At 41.5% G+C, this 26,249-nt stretch overlaps 1 protein-coding gene across 3 annotated transcripts in view; it reads left to right on the forward strand.

Annotated features, from left to right (window-relative positions):
• Positions 1–26,249, forward strand: part of erich2 (glutamate-rich 2) — a 256,997-nt gene that overhangs the window by 147,638 nt on the left and 83,110 nt on the right. For all 3 annotated transcript variants that reach the window (XM_043693703.2, XM_087989049.1, XM_043693704.2), the window contains one exon: positions 3,855–4,087. In XM_043693703.2, coding sequence (XP_043549638.1) covers positions 3,855–4,087 — 233 coding nt within the window. The remainder of the gene's footprint in view (positions 1–3,854; positions 4,088–26,249) is intronic.

Consider the following 26,249-nt stretch of genomic DNA (forward strand, 5'->3'; position numbering starts at 1 on the left):
TCACAACTCTCTGCATAAAGAACCTACCTCTGATGTCTCCTTTATACCTTTCTCCGAATATCTTAAAACTATGACCCCTCGTGCCAATCAATCCTGCCTTGGGGAAAAGTCTCTGTCTATTGACTCTATCCATTCTCTCATTACCTTGTATACCTCGATCAGGTCTCCTCTCTTCCTCCTTCTCTCCAGAGAGAAAAGTCTGAGCTTAGTCAACCTCTGTTCATAAGTTAAGCCCTCCAGTCCAGGCTACATCCTGGTAAACCTTCTTTGCATCCTCTCCATAGCCTCTGTATCTTTCCTATAATACGGCGATTAGAACTGGACACAATATTCCAAGTGTGGTCTCACCAGGAACTTGTAGAGCTGTAGCCAAATCTTACAGCTCTTAAACTCGATCCCCCTGTTAATGAAAGCCAAAACCACATGCTTTCATAACAACCCTATCCACTTGGGTGGCAACTTTGAGGGATCTATGCACTTGAGCACCAAGATCCCTCTGTATCTCCACACTGCCAAGAATCCTGTCTTTAATCCTATATTCAGCATTCAAGTTCGACTTTCCAAAATGGATCACTTCGCATTTATCCAGGTTGAACTCCATCTGCTATTTCTCAATCCAATTCTGCATCCTGTCTATGTCGCGATGCAGCCTGTAATAGCCCTCGATACTATCAACGGCACCTCCAACCTTCGTGTCACCTGCAAATTTACTAATCTGCCCTTCAACCTCCTCATCCAAGTCATTTATAAAAGCTACATAGAGCAGAGGCCTGAGAATAGAGGCCTGCGGGACCCCACTCACCACTGACCTCCAGGCAGAATACGTTCCATCTACAACCACTCTCTGCCTTCTGTCAGCCAACCAATTCTGAATCCACACAGCCAAATCTTCCTGTATTCCATACCTCCTGATGTTATGAATGAGCCTATCATGGGGAACCTTATCAAATGCCTTGCTGAAGTCCATATACACCACATCCACTGCTCGACCTTCGTTGACCTGTCTCATCACCACTTCAAAGAACTCAATAACATTTGTGAGGCAGGACCTGCCCCTCACAAAGCCGTGCCGACTGCCTTTAATCAAACTATGTATTCCAAATAGTCATAAATCCTATCCCTCAGAATCCTTTCCGAAACCTTGCTGACCACAGACGTAAGACTGACTGGTCTGCAATTGCCAGTGATTTCCCTATTACCTTTCTTGAAAAGAGGAACAACATTTGCCTCCTTCCAATCCTCCGGTATAATTCCTGTGGAGAGTTGGGAAGCAAAGATTCTCGCCAGTGGTTTAGCAACTTGCTTTTTCGCTTCCCGGAGCAACCTGGGATAAATCTGGTCTGCTCTGGGAACTTATCTTAATGTTTGCTAAAATTTCCAGCACATCAACTTCATCAATCTTGATCTGTTCAAGCCTATATCCCAGCTCCTTAAAGTTCTCATTCACAACAAGGTCCCTTTCCTTAGTGAAAACCGAAACAAAAAATTGATTTAAGGCTTCCCCTATCTGCTCAGACTCCATACACAAGTTCCCTCCACTATCCCTGATTAGCCCTACCTTCTCCCTGATCATTCTTTTACTCCTCATGTATAAGTAAAATGCCTTTGGGTTCTCCCTAATCCTTCCTGCTAAGCCTTTCTTGTGCCCCCTCCTGGGTCTCCTCAGTCCATTTCTGAGCTCTTTTCTAGCAAGCCTGTAATCCTCTAAAGCTGTACTAGATCCTTGTTTCCTCCACCGTACGTAAGCTGCCTTCTTCCTTTTGATGAGAAGCTCCTCTGTTCTCGTCATCCAACGATCCTTATTCTTACTCCTTCTTACCTGTCTCAGAGGAACAAATTCATGCATCACTCGCACTAACTGTTCCTTCAACAGTCTCCGCATGTCTGCTGTGCCCTTTCTGTGGAACAATTGCTCCCAATCTGTACTTCCGAACTCCCCTCTGATAGTGTCATAGTTTCCTTTTCCCCAATTAAATATCTTCCCTTGGTAACTGCTCCTTTCCCTCTCCAAGGCTATGGTAAATGTGAGGTAGATGTGGTCATTGTCACCAAAGTGTTCTCCCACCGCGAGATCTGACACCTGCCGAGCACCAAATCCAAAATGGCCTCTCCCCTTGTTGGCCTGTCTATGTACTGACTAAGAAAACCCTCCTTGAACACACTTGCCAAAAATGGCTCCTTCCAAACCACCTGCACTAAGGAGGTTCCAATCGATATTGGGAAAGTTGAAGTCATCCATAACAACAACCCTGCTACACCTACATTTTTCTAAAATCTGCCAGCCTATCAGTTCTTCAATCTCTTTACTGCTATTAGGGGGTCTGTAAAAAACCCCCAATGAGGTGGCTGCTCCCTTGCTGTTCGTAACTTCCACCCATACTGACTCAATAGACAAACCTTGCTTAACAACCTTCGTTCCTGTAGCTGTGATGCACTCTCTGATTAGCAATGTTACATCCCCTCTTCTTTTTCCACCCTCCCTGTTCTTTTTAAACGTTCTAAACCCTGGAACATCTAGCAACTATTCCTAATCCTGTGAAACCCACGGCTCCGTTATGGTCACAACATCATAGAATATATATATTCTAGATTTATTAATTAAATTTAGATTCAGCTAGTTGCTGTGACAGAACATGAATGCATGGCTCAAGAGCATTTGCCTAAGCATCTGGATGATTAGTTCAGTCACGTTACTGCTATGCCAACATCTCCTTCAAATAGAAGCCAAAGAGTAAAGTATAAGAAGATTCAGAATAAATTGAGACAAGGATTTTGGTTTTCTGTTCAAGGGGAGCATAGCTTGTTACACTCTGGTCAATGCACCTGCATACAATTTTTAAATATGTTATTTTGTTGGCCAGTAATCTCTTTGTCTTAAATAAGTTTATGCTACAATAAAATGTCATGTTAAGGACTGTTATGCAAATTTAGCACACTAAGGAATTTTGTGAGAATGTATTATTTCACTCGCAGAGCACCACCAATATGCAGCAATCTTGATGGTTGTCTGATATTTCAAATATACCAAATTAACAGCTTTGTAGGTGTATTTTGTATGAAGTTGCAATTTTGGCTGCATGAATTTGTGAAAAGAAAAGTAGTTATAAAAATTACACAAGAGATGTGGGAACATGTAGTCAATGGAAAATGCTGTTGATCACAAAAGCTTCTGTATCAGCCTAAACCTAATTTTATTCATCGATTTCTATGGAACAAAGGATCAAACAGTACCTAAGACAATGAACATGAGCTGCCAAGTCAAGATCATTTACAGTCTTGTAGAGCAAACAACATCACAGTTTTAACTATGTGTTCCCTTAGCCATCTTTTTTTAAAAATATGCATGAATATGCTTTCCTTTAAAAATGCAAATTTTTCAATAACTCAGGATTTTTTTTCTGTGAAAGATGATCTAAGAAAACTTAAGTATCAAAAGTACTGAATTTCTAAAAATGAAGTTTGGACGTAAGCCTGGTTGGCTGAAATTGGCCTCAGTACCCGAGGAACAATTAGCTGATACTCATGTACCTGATTGCAGTCTGGACATCTGCTTGAAAGTAAGCATGTGAGGATAGTGGGGGTTCAGGTCAACTATGTTAGCTGCATGTTAGAATTGTCTACAACCACTCTAGGCATTTACATGATAATCAGCTGCTTTGCCATTGGGGGTCTGTCACCTTTGCAAGCATACAGTTAGAAAAGGAAGAGGAGAGAAAAATTATAAAGCAATATTTAATTGGGGGTTGCTAAAATAAATTGCAAAACTGGAAAAGTTTAAAAATACCTTTTAATAAGTTAATTTTTTGAAAATTGATCACGCTTTTTAATTATTTCACTTCTTTTCTGTTTTGCAGGTGCAAAGCAAAATCTAAATTCTTCTGATGCTAAAGGGGCAAAAGTATTGGCAAATTCTGCAACCACTATTGAACCATACAATTTAGCGACTACCAGTACAAAAAATAGAATTTCGGAAGATTCTGGTGAAGACAGTGATATAAACCAAGATGAAGAGGATGATGATAGTGATGTTGATAATGAAGGCACCAGAAATGAAGAACGAAAGGCACCGCTAGAGTTGATGGGGGAGGTAAAATCATTTTTTAAAAAAAGTTATTAGATAGCATTGTATATAACCTGATAAATAAACAACAAGGATGTCGTGCTGTGGAGAAGGAGAATACTAATAGTCAAACTTATGAGTGAAGAACAATGTTGTTTTAAATATTTAAAACAATCAGGAGGCACTGGGGGGAGGCTGTTGTCTTTCCTATGCAGATGGGTAGAGAAATAAAGAGGTCAAAGCCATGCTTGGCAGTGTCTAGTGCACAATAGCATTTGATTAGCAGACCAAATTTAGCTATCAACAGGTGAGAGAGAGCCTAAAGGATGTTATGAACATTTTAGGTCCTGGTCTCGAATGCTAGCTCTCCTGCTTAATATGTTTCCTGCGTCTAACGTCCAACTGCATGAATCACATAACTCCTAGGATTACCAATAACCTTTCCTTGGGAAAAGCAGTTTTGCAGTACCATTAGTTGACAGAATAACCTGATGTGAAGAAAATGTAAGATGAAAGGTTGCAGATACCCTCTTTGAATTCCAGCAAGCCATTAATGACTTACTTTGTCTGACTGGTAAGGCTAATGTCTGTATTTCAAAATTAATCACAGCTTCCTTTTGGTACTAGAAGATTTTTCCAAATTGCTTCTTTTAACTCAAATTACTTTGCAACTGATGAAACACAGCACAATATATAATTTATTACACTTTATTTTTATAGCCAAAAGAAGCTAAGTATTCCAAATCAATTGAAATGTCATTCGCTTCAAATATCATGAGGGTCCCAGCATGTTAATATTGATAATGACTGTCAGTAATTGGGCAAATCTACATTGTGCTTACTACAGTAGCATCATTCATTTGACAGGAGATAACACTTGATGTATGTGACCTTAGAAGTTTGACTGGCAATGTTGTCTATTATAGTCGAACTCCAGTAAAAAAAAATCTGTTGAACATGTTTTAGACTCTGCCTGTAATGAGCTATGAGATGGTAGAATAGTTGAGACCAAGACACATTAAAAAAACAGAAATAACTGTGGATGTTGTAAATCAGAAACAAAAATAGAAATTTCTAGAAAAGCTCAGCAGGTCTGCTGCATCAGTGGAGAGAAATCAGAGTTAACGTTTCGGGTTGAGTGACCCTTTCTCAGAACCCGTTCAGAACAGGTCATGAGGTTATGGTGGCGCTGAGTGAGATTTACAAACAATGCAGGAGACACTTGTCAACATCACAAGAAAGAATGTAATGTATCCCACAGCAAAATTAATAAAGAAGGGCAGTACCCTTCTTCAGTTTGGACAACTGATTTCACGGCATAACCCATTATATATGTCTACCTGCATTGAGACTGAGGAGATACCCTTTTTTTTGCTGGATTGGTAGTCCTCTGTATTTATTAAATCACCACATTAATACGATGATTTTTGCCGCATTATAAAGCTCTGAGTTAGTCGATGCAAATGTTGATTTCAGAATCTTCTATTTCTTCCATTTGTTCTTGCATTCCAATACTGGATATTGGATAATAATGTATAACCCAGGTAGTATGGTTACATGTCTCAGTAATATTAATGAACAGGAATATTTCATGCTTCTTGGAGCAACACACACAAGCACAGCCAACCACCCCCCTCAACCGCTTCCCACATGTGACATTGAATCTTTAGGCCACTGTCTGTTGTTGGTTTGACTAAGTGTCAGTGTAAGTTTAAAATGGAAAATCATTGAAATGTACTGTTAGAAAATTGGATAGATTTTTAAAAATTACTCACTGTTCAATATGTTGGTTAGAGGATCTAATGATTTTGATGATTTTTAAGGCATGATTTTGCCTGGCTGAATGCTAAGTCTGTATTAGTTTTCATATTCAATTTTATGGCACTAGCCACCAATTGTTTTGACCCACATTCTAATCCTGTATCTGGCCCAGATTTGCCTGTCACCCTGGATTACTTTTTGATATTAAATTTGATTGAGGGCTATTGTCCAATTTCTGTGCAGACCCTGCTCTCTCCCTTTAAGATCAATTCTGAACGTCTCCAGCATTCTTCCTGCCAGCCTTTTGCCTTTATCGTTCATAAATTATGATTTCCTTCCCCATTTTCCAATTTTGCCATGCTTCCCCTTCATATTCTGAATCCACTTGCCTGTTTGTAGGGCACCCCTTATCATTTCTATATGTCAAGCTGCTCAATTTTAAATTGGAGGTTACCTTTTTCTCACCTGAGCTGTTTTTCTTCCTCTGCTAGTTTAATAGCACACCTTTATGTTTATTTACAGATGTACAATTTATAAAGCACATTTCCTAATCCAACAACGATAGTTTTAATTATTTTTAATTCACCCTCTTGAACATGTTATATCTCCATGCTGTATGGTACTTTAACGTGAATCTTCTGACCCAGAGATTGGGACACAATACTACACCATAAGAGCCCACAGTTTTAGTCTGTCTCTACCTATGCAGGACTCAAATGAACGCCCAATTAATATCCACCCACCTGCGAACAATTAAGCACAATTAATACCAATTAACTACGAGACCTGTGAAATCTGATTCCATGACACTTGACTCAAACCTCTTAACTACTTTCCTCTCAACAGCGCTTCTCCATAGTACAGTATTGAGGCACATGTACTGAATATGAAAGCATTAGAATGTTTAGAAACACATTAAATGATTATACAATACAAATGTGAAATGAACATTTAAGGAACTGAAGTTCCCACTTGCTTAAATCCTGAACCTAGACTTTGGTTACTTCACTGCTAAATTTTTAGTGAGAGCAGCATGACATCATGGCTAAAATTGCACAACAACATTTCTTCTGACATTCTATCTCAGATTACCCACTTCAATTTACAAGCAATTCCTGTAAGAAATGCTGGTGCTCACATTTTAAGCTTGGGCTTTAACTAAATAGTTAGGGGGGGGGGGGTAGTTGCATGGAAAATTAGGCAATTAATGTTAAAGGAGAATGTGGGAGTGCAGGTCATAACAAGTCTGATTGTTACCAGAAAAGGAAAGGGCAGGATCTGTGAACATCTTATCATACCAAGGAATTGTACAGGAATAGGAAAATTTGATAATCGAACAATCTTAAGGTTTTGTATCCGAATACATGAAGCACGGAATAAAATTAATGAGTTAACAGTGAAAATAGAAACAATATATAATTTTTTGGTAATTACTGATATGTGGAGTAAAGGAAGAAATTAATGCTGTAGTGAGAAATGATAACAGCATTGGAGATCAAGACGCAGAATCAGTCTAGGTATAAATAAGAAATAGCAAGGGAAAGAGTCCCTGGTGGGAGAAATCTAAAGGTCCCCAAACAGTAGTCCCATAAGGGACTCAGTATAGAACAGGAAATATTGGGGCCTTGTAAGGAAGGTACAGCAAAAGTCATGGATGATTTCAATATGCATATAGTCTGGATTAATCAAATTGGTAAGGGTAGCTTCAAGGGAAAGGTCATTGAATGTATTAGAGATTGTTTCATTGAGCAATATGTTGGGGAACCCACCAGGGAACAGACTATTTCTGAATTTGGTGTTATGTAGTGAGGTGGGATTTAATTAATAATCTTACAGTAAAGGATCCGCTAGGGAAGACTGATCATAGCATGATAAAATTTCGAATTCAGTTGGAGGGCAAGAACCTGGAGTTCTTAGTGTAGCATTCTGGAATTTAACAAAGGAAATTGCACAAGCATGAGGACAGGTCTGACCCTAGCATTTTGGGTGGAAGACTAGATGATAGGATAGTTGATGAGCTGTGGCAGATGTTTAAAGCGATACTTAGTTGCTTTAACTGAAATATATTCCAGGTAAAAACAATGACTGCAGATGCTGGAAATCAGAGTCTAGATTAGAGTGGTGCTGGAAAAGCACAACAGTTCAGGCAGCATCCGAGGAGCAGTAAAATCGACGTTTTGGGCAAAAGCCCTTCATCAGGAATACAGGCAGCATGCCTGAAGGGTGGAGAGATAAATGAGAGGAGGGTGGGGGTGGGGAGAAAGTAGCATAGAGTACAGTAGGTGAGTGGGGGAGGGGATGAAGGTGATAGGTCAGGGGGGAGAGTGAAGTGGATAGGTGGAAAAGAAGATAGGCAGGTAGGACAAGTCATGGGGTACAGTGTTGAGCTGGAAGTTTGGAACTGGGGTGAGGTGGGGAAAGGGAAATGAGGAAACTGTTGAAGTCCACATTGATGCCCTGGGGTTGAAGTGTTCCGAGGCAGAAGATGAGGTGTTCTTCCTCCAGGCGTCTGGTGGTGAGGGAGCGGCGGTGCAGGAGGCCCAGGACCTCCATGTCCTCGGCAGAGTGGGAGGTGGAATTGAAATGTTGGGCCACAGGGCGGTGTGGTTGATTGGTGCGGGTGTCCCAGACATGTTCCCTAAAGCGCTCTGCAAGGGGGCGTCCAGTCTCCCCAATGTAGAGGAGACCACATCGGGAGCAACGGATACAATAAATGATATTGGTGGATGTGCAGGTAAAACTTTGATGGATGTGGAAGGCTCCTTTAGGGTCTTGGATGGAGGTGAGGGAGGAGGTTGGGCACAAGTTTTGCAATTCCTGCCCTGGCAGGGGAAGGTGCCAGGATGGGAGGGTGTTTGGGGGGGCGTGGACCTGACCAGGTGGTCACGGAGGGAATGGTCTTTGCGGAAGGCGGAAAGGAGTGGGGAGGGAAATATATCCCTGGTGGTGGGGTCCGTTTGGAGGTGGCGGAAATGTCGGCGGATGATTTGGTTTATGCATAGGTTGTTAGGGTGGAAAGTGAGCACCAGGGGCGTTCTGTCCTTGTTACGGTTGGAGAGGTGGGGTCTGAGGGTGGAGGTGCGGGATGTGGACGAGATGCGTTGGAGGGCATCTTTAACCACGTGGGAAGGGAAATTGCGGTCTCTAAAGAAGGAGGCCATCTGGTGTGTTCAGTGGTGGAACTGGTCCTCCTGGGAGCAGATACGGCGGAGGCGGAGGAATTGGGAATACGGGATGGCATTTTTGCAGGAGGTAGGGTAGGAAGAGGTGTAATCCAGGTAGCTGTGGGAATCGGTGGGTTTGTAAAAAATATCGGTGTCAAGTAGGTCATCATTAATGGAGATGGAGAGGTCCAGGAAGGGGAGGGAGGTGTCAGAGATGGTCCAGGTAAATTTAAGGTCAGGGTGGAATGTGTTGGTGAAGTTAATGAATTGCTCAACCACATCGCGGGAGCATGAGGTGGCGCCAATGCAGTCATCAGTGTAGCGGAGGAAGAGGTGGGGGTGGTGCCGGTGTAATTATGGAAGATGGACTGTTCTACATAGCCAACAAAAAGACAGGCATAGCTGGGGCCCATACGTGTGCCCATGGCTACCCCTTTGGTCTGGAGGAAGTAGGAAGATATATATTCCAGAAAGGAAGAAGGATTGTAAGTGGAGGGAGAAAACATCCATTGCTAAGCATAGAAGTTGGATAATATGAAAACAAAAACTAAGGCTTGCCATATTGCAAAGGCAAGTGGCAGACTCAGAGATTGGGAAACTTTTAAAGATCAACAAAGTTTCTAAAAAGTCAGCAAAAGACAAATGGTAAATTATGAAAAATTATGAAATCGTAGTTTATCTAAGAAAACCACAGTTGAAGTTGGTGAAACCTGTAAGGGGGAGATCAGAGCAGGGGAGCAGCTAAGTGGGCAGTTTTAAAGTGTAACACTTTCTTTATAAGTCTACAATAATTGGTACACCTGATCAGGTCCTGGGGATCTATCCACCTTTATGCATTTCAAGACATCCAGCACTTCCTCCTCTGTACTATAGACATTTTTCAAAGTGTCACCATCTATTTCCCTACATTCTATATCTTCCATATCCGTTTCCACAGTAAATACTGATGCAAATACTCGTTTAACATCTCCCCCATTTCCTGCGGCTCCACACAAAGGCTGCCTTGCTGATCTTTGAGGGGCCCTATTCTCTCTAGTTACCCTTTTATCCTTAATGTATTTGTAAAATCTCTTTGGATTCTCCTTAATTCTATTTGCCAAAGCTATCTCATGTCCCATTTTTGCCCTCCTGATTTCACTCTTAAGTATACTCATACTGCCTTTATACTCTTCTAAGGATTCACTCAATCTATCCTGGCTATACCTGACATATGTTTCCATCGTTTTCTTAACCAACCCTCAATTTCTTTAATCATCCAGCATTCCCTATACCTACCAGCCTTTCCTTTCACCCTAACAGGAATATACTTTCTCTGGACTCTATTATCTCATTTCTGAATGCTTCCCATTTTCCAACCATCCCTTTGCCTGCAAATATCTGCCCCCAGTCAGCTTTTGAAGGTTTTTGCCTAATACCGAGAAAATTGGTCTTTCTACAATTTAGAACTTCAACTTTTAGATCTGGCCTATCCTTTTCCATCACTACTTTAAATCTAATAGAATTATGGTCGCTGGCCCCAAAGTGCTCCCCCACTGACACCTCAGTCACCTGCCCTGCCTTATTCCCCAAGAGTAGGTCAAGTTTTGCACCTTCTCTAGTAGGTACAGCTACATATTGAATCAGAACATTTTCTTGTACATACTTAACAAATTCCTCTCCATCTAAACCCTTCCTATTGTGGCAGTCCCATTCTATGTTTGGAAAGTTAAAATCCCCTACCATAACCACCCTATCATTCTTACAGACAGCTGAGATCTCCTTACAAGTTTGTTTCTCAATTTCCCTCTGACTATTGGGGGGGTCTATAATACAATCCCAATAAGGTGATTATCCCTTTCTTATTTCTCAGTTCCACCCAAATAACGTCCCTGGATGTATTTCCAGGAATATCCTCCCTCATTTTTGTCATTTATATAAATGATTTGGATGCGAGCATAAGAGGTTTAGTTAATAAGTTTGCAGATGACACCAAAATTGGAGGTGTAGTGGACAGTGTTTGAGCAGTTATTGCAGAGCAGAAAGTGTGTGCTTTTATCTGGGTCCGTAGATTGTTAAGATGCAAAGATGGCCTTTCGTAGAGTGATGTGCTCTTCCTGTCAGATCTGGGAGATTAGTCATAGTTTGCATGTTACTGATGATTATGTCTGCAGGTAGTGTATTTGGTTGCAAATCCTATTGGATGGCATGGATTGGTTGGAGCAGTAGTGAGAGGCAATGAGCAATTTACAGTAGCTAGTGGGTGTGGTGGATGGCAGTTACAGAAAAGGAGAAAAACCACAGATACAGACAGGGAGATGAGTTACCTCCAGAAAAGGTAGGAGAGGAAGGTGAGTAGTGCAGGAATCTCCTGTGGCTATCCCCATCTCAAACAAGTATGCTGTTTTGGAAAATGTAGAGGGTGATGGACTCTCAGTGGAATGTGGCACTGACAGTCAAGTTTCTGGTACTGAGATTGGCTGTACTGTAATGAGTCAAGAGTGTGGTGCTGGAAAAGCACAGCAGGTCAGGCAGCACCCGAGGAGCAAGAGAATCGACGTTTCAGGCATAAGCCCTTCATCAGGAATGAGACTTATGGGCCAGGGGGCTGAGAGATAAATGGGAGGAGGGTACAGTTGTGGGGGAAGTAGCTGAGAAAGCGATAGGTAGATGAAGGTGAGGGAGAAGGTGATAGATCAGAGAGGACGGTGGAGTGGAAAGATGGGAAAGGTGATGGGCAGGTCAGGAGAGCGGTGCCAAGTTGGAGGCTTGGGACTGGGATAATGTAGGGGGAGGGGAAATGAGGAAACTGTTGAAATCCACACTGAAATCCTCTTGACTGATCTCTGGCATCTGCAGTCCTCACTTTCTCCCTGTATTGTAACGAGGGATACATCAAGTTCCAAGCGATCGATTGTGATAGGGGACTCTCTAGTCAGAGGCACAGACAGATGTTTCTGCGGCCAACAGTGAGACATCAGAATGTTGTGTTGCCTCCCTGGTCCCAGGATAAAGAATATCTCACAGGGTACAGAATATTCTCAAAGGAGAGAGGGACCAGCAGGAGGTCGTTGTACACATTGGAACCAGAAATATAGGAAGAAAAAAGGAGATATTCTGAGGAGAGAATATAGGAAGTAAGGTAGGAATTTAAAAAGGAAGTCCTTGAGGGTAGTAATATCTGCATTACTCCAGGTGCCATGAGCTAGTGAGAGTAGGAATAGAAGGATAGAGCAGATGAATTTGTAATTGAGAAGCTGGAGCAGGGGAGAAGGATTCACATTTTTTGATCATTGCAAGATCAAAAGGTAGAAGTGACCTGTATAAGAAGGATGGATTGCACCTGAATTGGAAGGGGATTAATATACTGGCAGGGAGATTTACTAGACTTATTCTGGAGGATTTAAACTAATAAGGTGGGGTGGGGCCTCAGGGAATAATGAGGAAGGAGATCAATCTGAGACCGGTGCATTTGGGAAAAGGAGCAAATCAAATAGTCAGGGCAGGCAGGAACAAAGAAGAGAACAAGATAGGAATGATAAATTAAATTGCACTTATTTCAATGTGAGAGGCCGAACAGGTAAGGCAGTTGAACTGAGGACATGGTTAGGAACATGGGACTGGGATATTATAGTGATTACAAAGATGTGTCACAGCTGGACAGGACTGGAAGTTTAATGTTCCAGGATATAGATGGTATAGGGAGGGGGCTGGGGTGGGGGGTGGGGGAGGTGCAAGAGAGGAGAGAGTGGCATTTTTGATTAGGTATAACATTACTGTTGTACTTAGGGAGGATATTCCTCGGAATATGTCCAGAGAAGTTATTTGGGTGGAAATGAGAAATAAGAAAGGGATTGGGATTGTACTATAGACTTCCCAGTAGTCAGTGGGAAATTTGAGAAACAAATTTCTAAGGAGACCTCAGTTATCTATAAGAATAATAGGGGAGCTGTGGAAGGGAATTTTATCTTTCCAAACATAGACTGGGGCTACCATAGCGCTAACAGTTTAGATGAAGAGGAATTTCTTAAGTGTGTACAAGAAAAGTTTCTGATTCAGAATGTGAATGTACCTGCGAGAGAAGAAGCAAAACTTGATCTTTGTTATGAAAGTGTGGGTGTACTATAGCTTTAAGAGAGTTAAAAGCTAGCAGAACTACCTAATAGCACCAAGTATTCTGAATAAGAAACAATATAGCATTTGGTGAAACAGCTAGATTAGCTGGGTTGCTTGTAGACAAAAACAAATTTGAATTAGGCCAATCAGTTTAAGTTATACACCCCTCCCAAAAAAAACAAATTCCAATCAAGTTTGAAATTAGTATATTGACAATATTAAAAGCCAATGACACAATCCAGTGCTTTGGGGTATAAGACTGGGGAAAATTGAACAGTTGGGGAAGAACTGCCAAAAGACCAACAGATGTAGGATGTTAGTAAGAGCTCACTGAGAGGTACCTGTCTAGAGAATGAGTTTGCTCAGAGAAAAGCATCAACACCAACCTGGAGAGCAAATCTACCGAGGAAGACTAAAGCGAAGATTCGACCGCTGCCTGGTTTTGAAATTTGAAATCTTTTCAGTAAATCTTAATCAGGGGTTTTATTGGACTAGTATTATAGAAGGGAAAGTAAAAGATAGGTTAGAGGAAGGAGTTATAAATAGCTATTAGTTAATTATTCTCTGTTATCCTTGAAGAAATAAAATTGTTAATGTTTACTGTAAATAGTTCTTGGCATTTTGAATTTTCACAGATTTCTGCATGGAATAAATCTTTTCTGGTTTAAATTAAGCAGGAGCGTTTACCCCGTACTGTAACACCTTCTCTTGGAAAATAAGGCAAGGCAGGTGACTGAGGTGTCAGTGTGGGAGCATCTTGTGGCCAGTTACCATAATACTATTTGTTTGAAAAGGATAGACTGAATCAAAGAGTTGAAGTTCTAAATTGGAGGAGGGCCAATTTTGATGGTATTAGGCAAGAACTTTCAAAAGTTGATTGAGGGATAGAAAAGGATAGACCGGATCTAAGAGTTGAAGTTCTAAATTGGAGGAGGGCAAGTTTTGATGGTATTAGGCAAGAACTTTCAAAAGTTGATTGAGGGCAGATGTTCACAGGTAAAGGGATGGCTGGAAAATGGGAAGCCTTCAAAACTGAGAATACGAGAGTCCAGAGACAGTATGTTGTTAAGGTGAAGGGCAAGTTTGGTAGATGTAGGGAATGTTGGATGACAATAGAAATTGAGTTTTTCATCAAGAATAAATGGTAGAATATGTCAGATATAGACAGCAGAGATTGAGTAAATCTCTAGAAGAGTATCAAGGCTTTAAGAGTATACACAAGAGGGAAAGCAGGAAGGCAAAAAGGAGACTTGAGATAGTTTTGGCAAATAGGGTTAAGGAGAATCCAAATGGATTCTACAAATGTATTGAGGACAAAAGAATAACTAGGGAGAGTATAGGGCCCCTTAAAGATCAGTGAGGCTGCCTATGTGCGGAACTGCGGGAAATGGAAGACATTATAGAAGAGTATTTTGCACCACTGTTTACTATGGAGAAGGACATGGAAGCTAGAGAACTCAGGGAAATAAGTAGTGACTTCTTAAAAAATGTCCATATTAGAGAGGACATCTGAAAACCCATAAAGTTGGATAAATCCCTGGGACCTGATCAGATGTAACCTTGAACTCTCTGGGAAGCTAGGGAAGTGATTGTTGGTCCCCTTGCTGAGATATTTGTATCCCAGCCACAGATAAGGTGTTGGAAGATTGAAGGTTGGCTGACATGGTGCCACTATTTAAGAAAAGTGATAAGGAAAATCCAGGGAACTGTAGACTAGTGAGCCTGACATCAGTGGTGGGCAAGTTGTCCTGATGGGCAGGATTTACATGTACTTGGAAAGGCAAGGAATGATCAGAGGTAGTCAACATGGCTTTGTGTGTGGAAAATCATGTCTCACTAACTTACTTGAATTTTTTTGAAGAAATAACAAAGAGGACTGATGAGGGCGGAGTGGTGGATGTGATCTATATGAACGGGAGTAAAGCATTCGACAAGGTTCCTCATGGTAGACTGGTTGGCAAGGTTAGATCATGTGGAGTACAGGGCGAACTAGCCATTTGAATACAGACCTGGCTCGAAGATAGAAGACAGAGGTTAGTGGTGGAGGGTTATTCTTTGGCCTGTGACCAACAGTGTGCCACATGGACGCAGCTGGGTCCACCGCTTTTTGTCATTTATATAAATGATTTGGATGTGAACGTAGGAAGGATGGTTAGTAAGGTTGCAGATAATCCCAAAATTGAAGGTGTGGTGGACAGCGAAGAAGTACCATGGGATCTGATCAGATGGGCCGAAGAGTAGCAGTTAGAGTTTAATTTAGATAATTGAGACGTACTGCATTTTGGTAAGGCAAATCAGAGCAGGAATTATACACTCGATTACCTGGAGTATTGTGCACAGTTGTGGTCCCCTTATTTGAGGAAAGATGTAATGGCATTGGAGGCAGTTCAGAGGAGGTTATAAGACCATAAGGCATAGGAGCAAAAATTAGGCCATTCAGCTCATCGGGTCTGCTCCGCCATTCAATCATGGCTGATATGTTTCTTCATCCCATTCTCCCCATAACCCTTGATCCCCTTGATACATAAGAACCTATCTAGCTCAGGCTTAAATTTACTCAATGACTTGGCCACCACAGCCTTCTGTGGCATTGAATTCCATAGATTCACCACTTTCTGGCTAAAGAAGTTTCTCCTTATCTCCATTCTAAGGCTGTGTCCTCAGTCCTAGTCTCTCTAGGGATTCACTTGATCTCTGCTGTCTATACCTGACATACACTTCCTTCTTTTTCTTCACCAAAACTTCAATTTCTCTAGTCATCCAGCATTCCGTACACCTACCAGCTGTGTCCTTCACCCTAACAGGATCAGCCACAGTTGCCTCATCCTCCCTGTATTATACTTCTTTTTTCTTGGGATGCATCTTTGTAGGCTTCCCAATCTTCTGGCTTCCCACTGCCCTTTAGCACATTACTTGCTTTCTCTTTTACTTTTATACTGTCCCTGACATTCCTTGTCAGCCATGATTGCCTTGTCCTCCCTGTACCATGCTTCTTTTTCTGAGAGATGAATTTTTGCCATGTCTCCTGAATTACTCCCAGAAACTCCCACCATTGCTGTTCCACTGTCTTTCCTGCTTGGCTTCTGTCCCAGTCAATTCTACCTAGCTCCTCCCTCATGCCTCTGTAGTTGCCTTTATTCAACTGTAATAACATTACCTCTGATTCTATTTCTCCCTCTCAAATTGAAGAGTAAATTCAATCATGGTCACTGCCTCTTAAGGATTCCTTCACCTTAAGATCCTTTATCAAGTCTACCTCATTGCACAACACTAAGTTCAGTATTGTCTGGTCCCTCATGGGCTCAACCACAAGGTTGAGATGCCTGAGATGAGGGGTTTGTCGCTCAAGAGAGACTGAACAGTTTAAGTCTGTACTGTTTGGAATTTAGAAGGTTGAGGGGAGATCAAATTGAGGTACTCAACATGATAAAAGGTGTGGATAAAATAGACATGGAGCAGATGCTTCCTCTTGTGGGGCAGTCTGGGACAAGAGGTCTGAGTCTTAGATAAGGGGTTGCAAATTTAAAACAGAGTTGAGGAGAAACTACTTCCCCAAATAGTTGTGAATCTGTGGAATTCGCTACCCCACAGTGCACTGAATGCTGAGACAGTGAGTACATTTAAGGAGCAGTTAAACCGATTTTTAATTGGTAATGGATTGAAGAGAAATGGAGAGAAGGCAGGAAAATGGGGGTGAGGAGCATATTAGCTACGAGCAAATAGCAGAGCAGACTCGATGGGATGAATGGTCTAATTCTGCACCTATATCTTATGTACTTAAGAACTGACAAACTTAATGACAAGGTCATGGGAAGCTTTGTTGAATAAAGAGACCTTGGAGTGCAGGTTCATAGTTCCTTGGAAGTGGAGTCCCAGGTAAACAGGATAGTGAAGTAGGCTATCGCTATGCTTACATTTCTTGGTCAGTGCTTTGAGTTGAGGAGTTGCGAGGTCATGTTGTGGCTGTAGAGGACATTGGTGAGGCCACTTTTGTAATATAGCATGCAGTTCTGGTCTCATTGCTATAGGAAGGATGCTGTGCAACTTAAAACATTCAGAAATAATTACAAGGATGTTGTCAGGGTTGGAGGGTTTGAGTATAGGCTGAATAGACTGGGGCTATTTTCCCTGGAGCATCGGAGGCTGAGGGGTAACCTTATAGAGGTTTATAAAATCATGAGGGGCATCGATAGGTGAATAGTCATGGTCTTTTTCCTAGGATGGGGGTTTCCAAAACTAGAGGGCATGGATTTAAGGTGAGAAGTGAAAGATTTAAAAAGGATGTAAGGGGCAATTTTTTCACACGTATATTGAATGAGCTGCCAGATGAAGTGGTGGAGGCTGTACAATTACAACATTTAAGAGGCATCTGGATATGAATAGAAAGGATTTAGATGAATATGGACCAATTGCTTGCAAATAGGATTAGATTAATTTAGGATATCTGGTCGGCATGGCCGAGTTGGACCGAAGGGTCTAGTTCCATGGTGTACAGTTCTGTGATTCTTTGTCTGTATGTTGATCCAGTATATGTCCTGCATGGACGTTAGGTATCATGTTGAAACATTTACAGTTGGACCTGGACTAAAGGAAATAAATATATTGCAAAACCAATAACATATATGCAAACATGATATGTTATGTATGGTGGGCTGCCACCAAAGTGGTCTCAAATGCTTTTTTGTTCTTTCTTTCCCCCTCAGTACATCCTTATGTTGTTCCAGGTTCCATAGTTGAGGTGAAAGGAGTCTACTCGGCAGGAGCCCATTGGCCTTGGGCGTTTTGTCGGGTAGCCTGGGTTGTTTGTGTCTGGACAGATCAGATATGTTGAGGATCTTCTTGCCAGAGGACAGTTGAACCCTCTGGTGTGTACTTCCAAGGGTTGGAGGGAGACAAACAAGCTGGAAATAGAGGGTCCAGCCACCTTTGGATTGAACAGAGATTCTGAGGGGCCTGGGTGTGCTTCCTCCTCCAACTGGGTACCACCTGGAACTACCCTGTCTGCCTGTGAGAAAGGGGCACCAAACATCCTGTTCCTCTGTTGCCATGCCTTTGGTCATAAGGACCAGTGCCTAAGGCTTTGAAGTGTAGGCAAGTGCACATATCCAGTAGACTCTGAAGGTGCTGGATCTGGCTGCCATTGGCAGCTGCCAATATATCCATGGAGGAAGCCAGACAGTTGCATGCTCGAGGCAGCTGGGTGCCTGTAGCATAACTGCATTTCATCAGTCTCTGGGTTATGAGGGACATTGCAGCCCATGTACCTGTCTGCAGCTCCAATTTAACCTGTACATTTGAAAGAGGTCTCTGATTGCTGACACCATGAGGCCTTCTCCTGTCTTGAGCTGAGCAGTTACCTATCTCCATCAGTCCTTTAAATTCCAGTGGCCTGGGATGTTTCTTCCGTGGCTAGCTATGTAGCTGTCACAGTGAGGTGTTGCAAACTTGTGCTCCCAGACTTTCTAAATGTGGTATCCCCACTGAGGTGTCAGTATTTGTGCCTACGAGGAGTGTGTTGGGGCAGCTTTGCTGATGATTTCTTCTAGGCCTGTAATCTTATCCTGAGGAGATTGAGGAGATGGCTTCTAGCAGAGCCAGCCACTTCTCCATAAGAGCCTTGGGAATCCTACTGGTACTTGAAATACACAAGGGAGAGAAGACATATAACCAATATTCAGAAATAGTGTTCAATGATCGACAGCACTGCTGATGTGAGAGTTACTGTGGAATGGAGGATGGTACTTGATTGGCAGGACATGGATGTTTCAGCATCCCAGCAGGAGCATTCTGGTCTTCCCTTGCAAGGGATAGGATCCCCTCCACTCTTCCTGGCTGTTTGTGCCCAGTTATGACCAGTTTTTTCCTGGAATGAGAAAAGGTGAGGAATTGAACGTAATGCAAGTGAGTGGCACAGCTGTCTGTAATGGTGCAGGTGGTCAAAAAGTGGTGTGATGTCCTCAGCAAGTGAGTAAGCAGAATGAGATTACAGAGAGAGGAGTGTGGCATGTAGTTTAGTGCAGCAGAGAAGTTAATTGACCTTCTTGCAGCACTACTGTCCATCCCTCCTGACCATGGAGGCTGCACTGATCCATGTGCAGATCTTGGACTAGGTTTCCAGGTTCTGGTGTCAGAGTGGCAAGGTCTTGGAATGGCAGGTGATAGAATGGAGCAACAGTTGGGTGACTGACTTGCCGTAAGGGGAATGTAGGTTACTCACAAAGAAGTTTGGTGGGTTCTGGTGAGAAATCTCACTAGGCCTTATGGTGAGAAATCCTCAATGAAACTGATACTTAACTAAAAAATGATCTGAGATTTGACCTTTTTTTTCTTATTTGTTTTTTCTAGCAGAATGTGACTGAAAAAGAAAAATGAGCTGTACTGCTGTAAACTTGATCCAGATTTTGTTGGTCTGAATTATAAGTACTATATGAATTCTGAAAGTGTATTAAGCTCAGATGGCAAACAGTGTTCCTTTCATTATATGTGGAGGTGCTGGTGTTGGACTGGGATGGACAAAGTCAGAAGTCACACGACACCAGGTTATATTCCAACAGATTTATTTGAAATCACACAATCTTTCAGAGCGCAGCCCCTTCGTCAGTTACCTTTGATCCCTCTACCTATAAACTCTGTGTTGTGTGCCCTGCTCTATCACTGCACCTGATGAAGGGGCTGCGCTCCGAAAGATTGTGTGATTTCAAATAAACCTGCTGGACTATAACCCGGTGTTGTGTGAGTTCTGACTTCTTCCATTGTTATTTAGCTTCTTTAAAAATACTTTAATGTTGAAAACTAATACAATTTCTAATTATCATATGTTTTGTTTCCATTTCAAAAATCAAAACCCTTAAAGATAAAAAGATAGAAGGAAAGAATGCAGATGGAATGTGAAGGACTGACTAATAGATAGATTAATAGACTGATTGATGGATAGAATGATGCACTTTCAAAATACTGACAGCATAACAGATTTAGCATTTTTAGAGATCTCACCAAAAGTTATGAAGCAATATTGCCACACCATGAAATTCTCCATTCTGTCTGGCCCATTTTCTCGTTTCTGAACTTTCTTTTCCACAAACAGAAATCCACTAGAGAAATAAGTTGTATCTTTTATGTTTCAATTGTTTCAAACCTTTTGATTCTCAGCTGCAAATCTGTTGTGATGCCAGATCCTAACAAATGCTGGGAAGATTGCTGCAGTGTTTCCAAATGTCACCACCTTAGTCATGCCAAAACCCAGAACTATCAGATAATGCTACCAAAGACCAGGGGCTTGATATTGCTTCCAGGGTCAATAAACTGGTTTCAGCACCACTTCTGGGTCCCAATCCTACCCCAGAGAAAAAGTAGTCTTGGCCTTAATTTGCAAGGAGGCAATTTGCTAACTGAAGGGAGGATAGGTTGACAGAGTTTGGGCCCAATTTGAACAAATAACTGCAACCATCACTGTAGCTGTCACTTTCAGTTAATTAAAGCAGCAGAATGACAGAGGGCTGGCACCCAGTGCTCTCTCTAATTTTGCCAAAGTTGAGCTAGTGTAGTTCCTTGAGGCAGTGAGAAAGAAAGAAGGGAGCTCCTACTTCCAGAGAGTAGCAGGATTAAATCACCCTCCCAAAGCAAACAGGTATTAATTGAGCTTGCTGAAACTATCAGCAGATGAAATGAAGGGGACCTGATTCAATGTCAGAAAAAAGTTCAATTTAATCTTCACTTGAGCAAGCTGAGTGTAACATCTGACCCTCATTGCAAGCCTTTGGGTATTGAACTTTCATAAGGCACACCAGCTGATGGATCTGATAGTGCATGCTGTTCCTGAACATAAGAGGAACTGAACATAGTCCGTCTGGTAGAAAATAGTGATCACAACAGAATGAGCTGTGGGAGTTGAGAGAAGTAAGGGCAACTGTAGACATTTAACCCAACCCCCAGGATAGACGACAACAATAGCTTTGCTCACCTAGGCTCAGATGGGAATTGGGAATCATAGAAAATGAGCTTTATATAGACCAATAGTGACAGGTATATTCAAACATGTCCGACCTCTTTCAGACATTGTGGGGTCTTGGGGCAAGAATGAAATTGTCCAATCTGTATATGAACTATAATGGTTCAGGGCTTTGAGTACATGAGGTCCCCTACATAAAGATTCACCAACCTCATGGAAAGCCATATGTGGCATAGTTGGAATAATGTAGGAGAGCACATGCCATACTTTAGCCTTGACTATAATGATGCCCCTGAGATACTCATAATAGATGCCAGTTATGCCTAAGGTGATGTCCCCTCCATCAGTGCCAACCAAGGGCTGAAGCAGTTGCCAAGGAGAATGACCCCCATGTTGTGTCATCATGATCATCAGGCCCTATGACAGAGGTGACCCCTGGCATTACCAGTGCTCACCTGTTTACCAATAACTGATTGCCTCAATCAGCTGTTCTTCCTTTTATGGGTCCACCCAAATTCAGGGGCAACCACAAATGGATTCTTGCACAATTGCTGTCTACATGCATTGGGCCTGCCCTGACCCAGCATGTAACCCATGTGCCCCATGAAAATACTAAACTGACCCTCCATGCACTCCCAATGGCCCCTGAACAACTAAACTAAAAATAAAGAAATCAGATACTGGAAATCTGAAACAAAAACAGAATTTGTTAGAGAAACTCAGCAGGTCTGATAGCATTTGTGGAGAGAAAGCAGAGTCAATGTTTCAAGTCCAGTGACCCTTCTTCAGAGTTGGAAAAGGGTTACTGGATCCAAACGTTGACTGCTTTCTCTCCACAGATATGGTGAGACCTGCTGAATTTCTCTAGCAATTTCTGTGTTTGAGCTCCTTTACAAGCTTGCTTGGCTTGGGTGAATTGGACAGGTTTACAGGGCTGTTTGGATTGAAATATAATCATGTACAATGTCCATCCTGGTTGACAGTAGATGTCTAACCTCGACTATGAAGCACACACTGAAAATAACAGTTTAACAGAAATGTTAGTTAAGACACTGTAGACAAGACTGCTGGCTAATGAAATGGTGTAGGCTGGTGTGGATAATGATAATGTTATAAGCAAGTCCTCCTCTTTCCATGCCATCTTCAAAAAGCAAACTGACACAGGAAATCTATCTTGTCATGTCCAATGGACATTTACATTCGACTTGGTGATTCAAGTTTCAAGCAATTATAAGTGTCATGAAGAAATTAGTTATTTATCTCTCAAAAAATTTGAAAAGTTTAACAATTGTTCAGGTAACTGCTTGACACCCAGTAAGCTGAGGTATGCTGTGGGGAAACTCAACCCTTTTATTTCACATCTTGGGTCATTTACAGTGTTTAGGTACATTAGTATTTCAGAAGTTCAGTGCTGCCTATCTAAAGGTGTTACAAGAGCTTAAAGCAGTGAAATAAGGACAGCAAACTGATATGTCTTCATTGAATTTGAAAAAATTACTTCCTGCTCACGCAACTAAAGGAAAATCACTCCTTTTACAATTATTCATGTGAACTGTATTCTGATAGTGCATGTATTGCATTCAGCCCTCCCATGAGGTAGTTTAGGCAGTTTTTAAATCTTTGATTGTCCTTGAAGAAATAGTAGATTGTAGGATTCATATTTCAATTTTATATAGCAAGGCTGGTGTGTTGTGGTAACCTGATCAATGAGCACTCTTTGCCAGTTGAGGAGTAGTGATGCAGTGTCACCTGCTGGCCTGAGGGTTGCACTTTTTGTTTCTAGTCTTTTTTCTGTAATTATAAGATACCACATAATAATGTGTAATCATCATTTCAGAGCAGAGGCATGATATGGTCCTCAATTTTCAAAGTAAATATTTTAGCTGAAGCAGATCTTATGCAGGTGTATTAAATCGTATTCTAACGCATGATCTAATGCAGTTTTATGTGGAACCAATTTCAAAATGAAAGTAATGTGATAGAAAAGTTAGAATAGATGAGCTTTTGGGATAATTAAGCCTTCTCTCTCAGTTTAGGTGTAAAACGACCTTAGCTATTAAGTTTTAATAGCAGTTAATTATAATTTTAATCTGGTAATACCATGAAAAAAAACAAACCTGTGAAACTGAGTTTGTTTTTTATTCCATCGTGGGATATGGAAGTGTCTCACAAAGCCAGCATTTGTTGCCTGCTGTTATTTTCCTTAGAGAAGGTGATGGTGAGTGATCTCCTTGAATCTCTGCCTTAAACAGTTATGTTGTCATGTTATTCATTGAGAGTAAGGGACTGATTATTATGCTGCCATTACAAGTTGAATAGCAATGCAACAATCCAGGAGACAATCCCAATAGCCAAATGGAGAACCACATGCTGAAACTCCAGGAATTTGAATCTAAAATTGGATAATTTGTGGGAACCAAAAGGCAGGTACACCAACAATGGTATTATGAAGTGAATTCCAAGATTTTGATCCAGTGATGGTGAAGGAATGGCAATATTTTTTTCAAGCCAGATTGATGTATGGCTTGGAATGGAACTTGCAGATGGCGGTGTTACCATGTAGTTGCTGCCATTGTCCTTTTAGATGGTAGAGATCTCAGGTTTGGAAAGTGCTATGAAGGAACTTCAATGAATTACTGCAGTGCATCTTGCAGATGGTACAACATCCTAACAATGTGCGTTGGTGTAGGAGGGAGTGAATGTTTAAAGTGGTGATATGGATGCCAGTCAAATGGGCTGGATGGTGCCAAGTTCATTGAGTATTGTTTCAGCTACACTCATCTAGACAAGTGGAGAGTTGTGGATGATCAACAGATTTTGATGAATTTGAAATGAGTTATTTGCTGCAGTATTTACAAACTCTGACTGGCTCTTATAGCCACAGTTTTATAAATATATATAGTATTTGGCTAATTCAGTTCAGTTCTGGTCAATAGTAACCATAAAAATATTGATAGTCGAGAGTCAGTGATGGTAATGCCATTGAACATTGTGGGGGGATGGTTGCATTTCTTCTTGTTGGAGATGGTTGCTAGTATCATTGAATGACAAGAAAAAGAGATGATGTGGAGGTGCCAGTGTTGGACTTGGGTGGACAACGTTGAAAATAACACACAACATCAGGTTATAGTCCAACAGGTTTGTTTAGAAGGAGAAGCTTTTGGAGCACAACCCCTTCGTCAGGTAGCCAGTGGGGCGGCGTGATCATAGGACAAAGAATTTGTAGTATAAGATCAAAGTATCATACAATTGATATGATGTATTGAACAAACGTAGATTGCTGTTAAGTCTTTAATCACTTAGAATGGGTTGCAGGTTTCGATCCATTAATATGTAAATCCCAGAACTCCTTTCAAGGCACATTCCTAAGAAAACTTCAAGTTTTATATAAAAAGATATATCAGCTCAGACAGTGCATTAAAAATGTGAGGTTAGAATCTGTCCGTATTCCAACCTTGAGTCAGACCAGTTCTGTTTCCAAAGCAGGAATTTATAAAATATCACACGGACTGATGGACTACAGATTGTGTGCTTTTTCAAGAAAATAGAATGTATCTGCAAACACAAATCTGCAAATGCAAATTCACCCCATAGACTTATTTGCGTGTGTGTGTGTCTGTGTCTGTGTGTAAGTGTGTGAAGCTGAGAGAGTGTGTGGCACTCTCACTTTCTCTCTCTTCCCTCACACCATGCACACACACACACGTAAGTATATGGGATCAATTTGCATTTGCAGATTTGTATTTGCAGATACATTCTATTTTGTTAAAAAAAGCACATAATCTGTAGGCAGTCAGTCCATGTGACATTTTATAAATTCCTACCTTGGAAACAAAATCAGTCTGACTCAAGGTTAGAATACAGACTCTAACTTCACATGTGCAATGCATTGTCTGAGCTGAGATGTCATTTTTTAAAATAAAACCTTAAGTTATCTCCGAAATGTGACCTGAAATAAGTTCTGGGATTGATGTTCAATACATCGCATCAGTAGTATGACACTTTGACCTTTTACTATAAATTCTGTGTCTTATGATCCTGCCCCACCAGCTACCTGACAAAGGAGAAGTCCTCCGAAAGCTTGTACTTCCAAATTAACCTGTTGGACTATAACCTGGCATTGTGTGAAGAGAAACAGAAGAGCAGGCCAGGTGAGCACCCTGTGAAGGTCAGCCGTTATCTGTGAGAGGAGTGGGTGAGGTGTGGAATAGTAGACAATCATTGGTGGACTGAGTGGTACTCAGGATGTAAGCAAGAATAAGATTTTTCTATTTATACTTAAATTGAAGCAAGGATAAAATAAATGCAAATGGTCTATTTTCTATTTAGTTAACGTATGGAGAGGTTAGGCATGTGATTTGCATATCTTCCACTATGTAGGAAATCCTAGATGCCTTGGCAGTGTGGATGACCATGTGTGCAGGTAGTGTTTCCAAATGGAACAACTCAATCTTTGGATTTTGCAGCCTGTGCAGTAGCTCGGTGAGCTCATAAGGCGAAGCAATTCATGGAAAGCGTGTTTCACGAAATAGGAGCCCTTCAGCTTAAGGAAGTGCAGATGGCAAGGAAATGGGTGACTGCCAAACAGATGAGGGGACCATGGAAATAGCAAGGGAATCACCCAAGTATATCTCACTTGCAGAACGTTTGTCAACCTCAGAAAATGGTAAAAGTGATTCTTCTGTCAAAGTCAGCCAGAATCAATGCCAAGGCATCCACATGCCAGGGTCAGGGAGTCACAAATCATGCTGAACTGAGAACATGAAAAACTGGAGGTCATGGTCCATATTGGGATCAATGATGTAGGGGAAAAAAGAAATTAGGTCTTGCAAGCAGACTATGGAATTTTAGGTCAGAAATTGAAAGCAGGATTTAAAAGGTAGTAATCTCTGGATTACTCAGTGTCATGCAGTAGTGAGTATAGGAATAGAAGGATAGAGCAGATGAATGCATGGCTGGATAGTTGGTGCAGGAGGGAGGGCTTTAGACTCCTGAGGCATATGACCGTTTCCAGGGCAGGTGGGATCTGCAAAAGTTGGCCGGGATTAAATCTGAAAAGGAGCAGGATAAATATCTCTCAGGGAAGTACACTAATGGTGTTGCATTGGCTTTAAGTGAGATTGGAAGGGGACTGGGGAGCTGAAATGAAGGTTGGAGGGAAGAGAAGCTGAGATGAAATTAGAAATTAAAATGAAAGGGAATCCAGAATTTAGTTGTAAAGCTC

Source organism: Chiloscyllium plagiosum, unplaced genomic scaffold (assembly GCF_037043375.1).
Source record: "Chiloscyllium plagiosum isolate Xiang-an unplaced genomic scaffold, Cpla_swu_hap1 HiC_scaffold_7, whole genome shotgun sequence".
Taxonomy (NCBI): Eukaryota; Metazoa; Chordata; class Chondrichthyes; order Orectolobiformes; family Hemiscylliidae; genus Chiloscyllium; species Chiloscyllium plagiosum.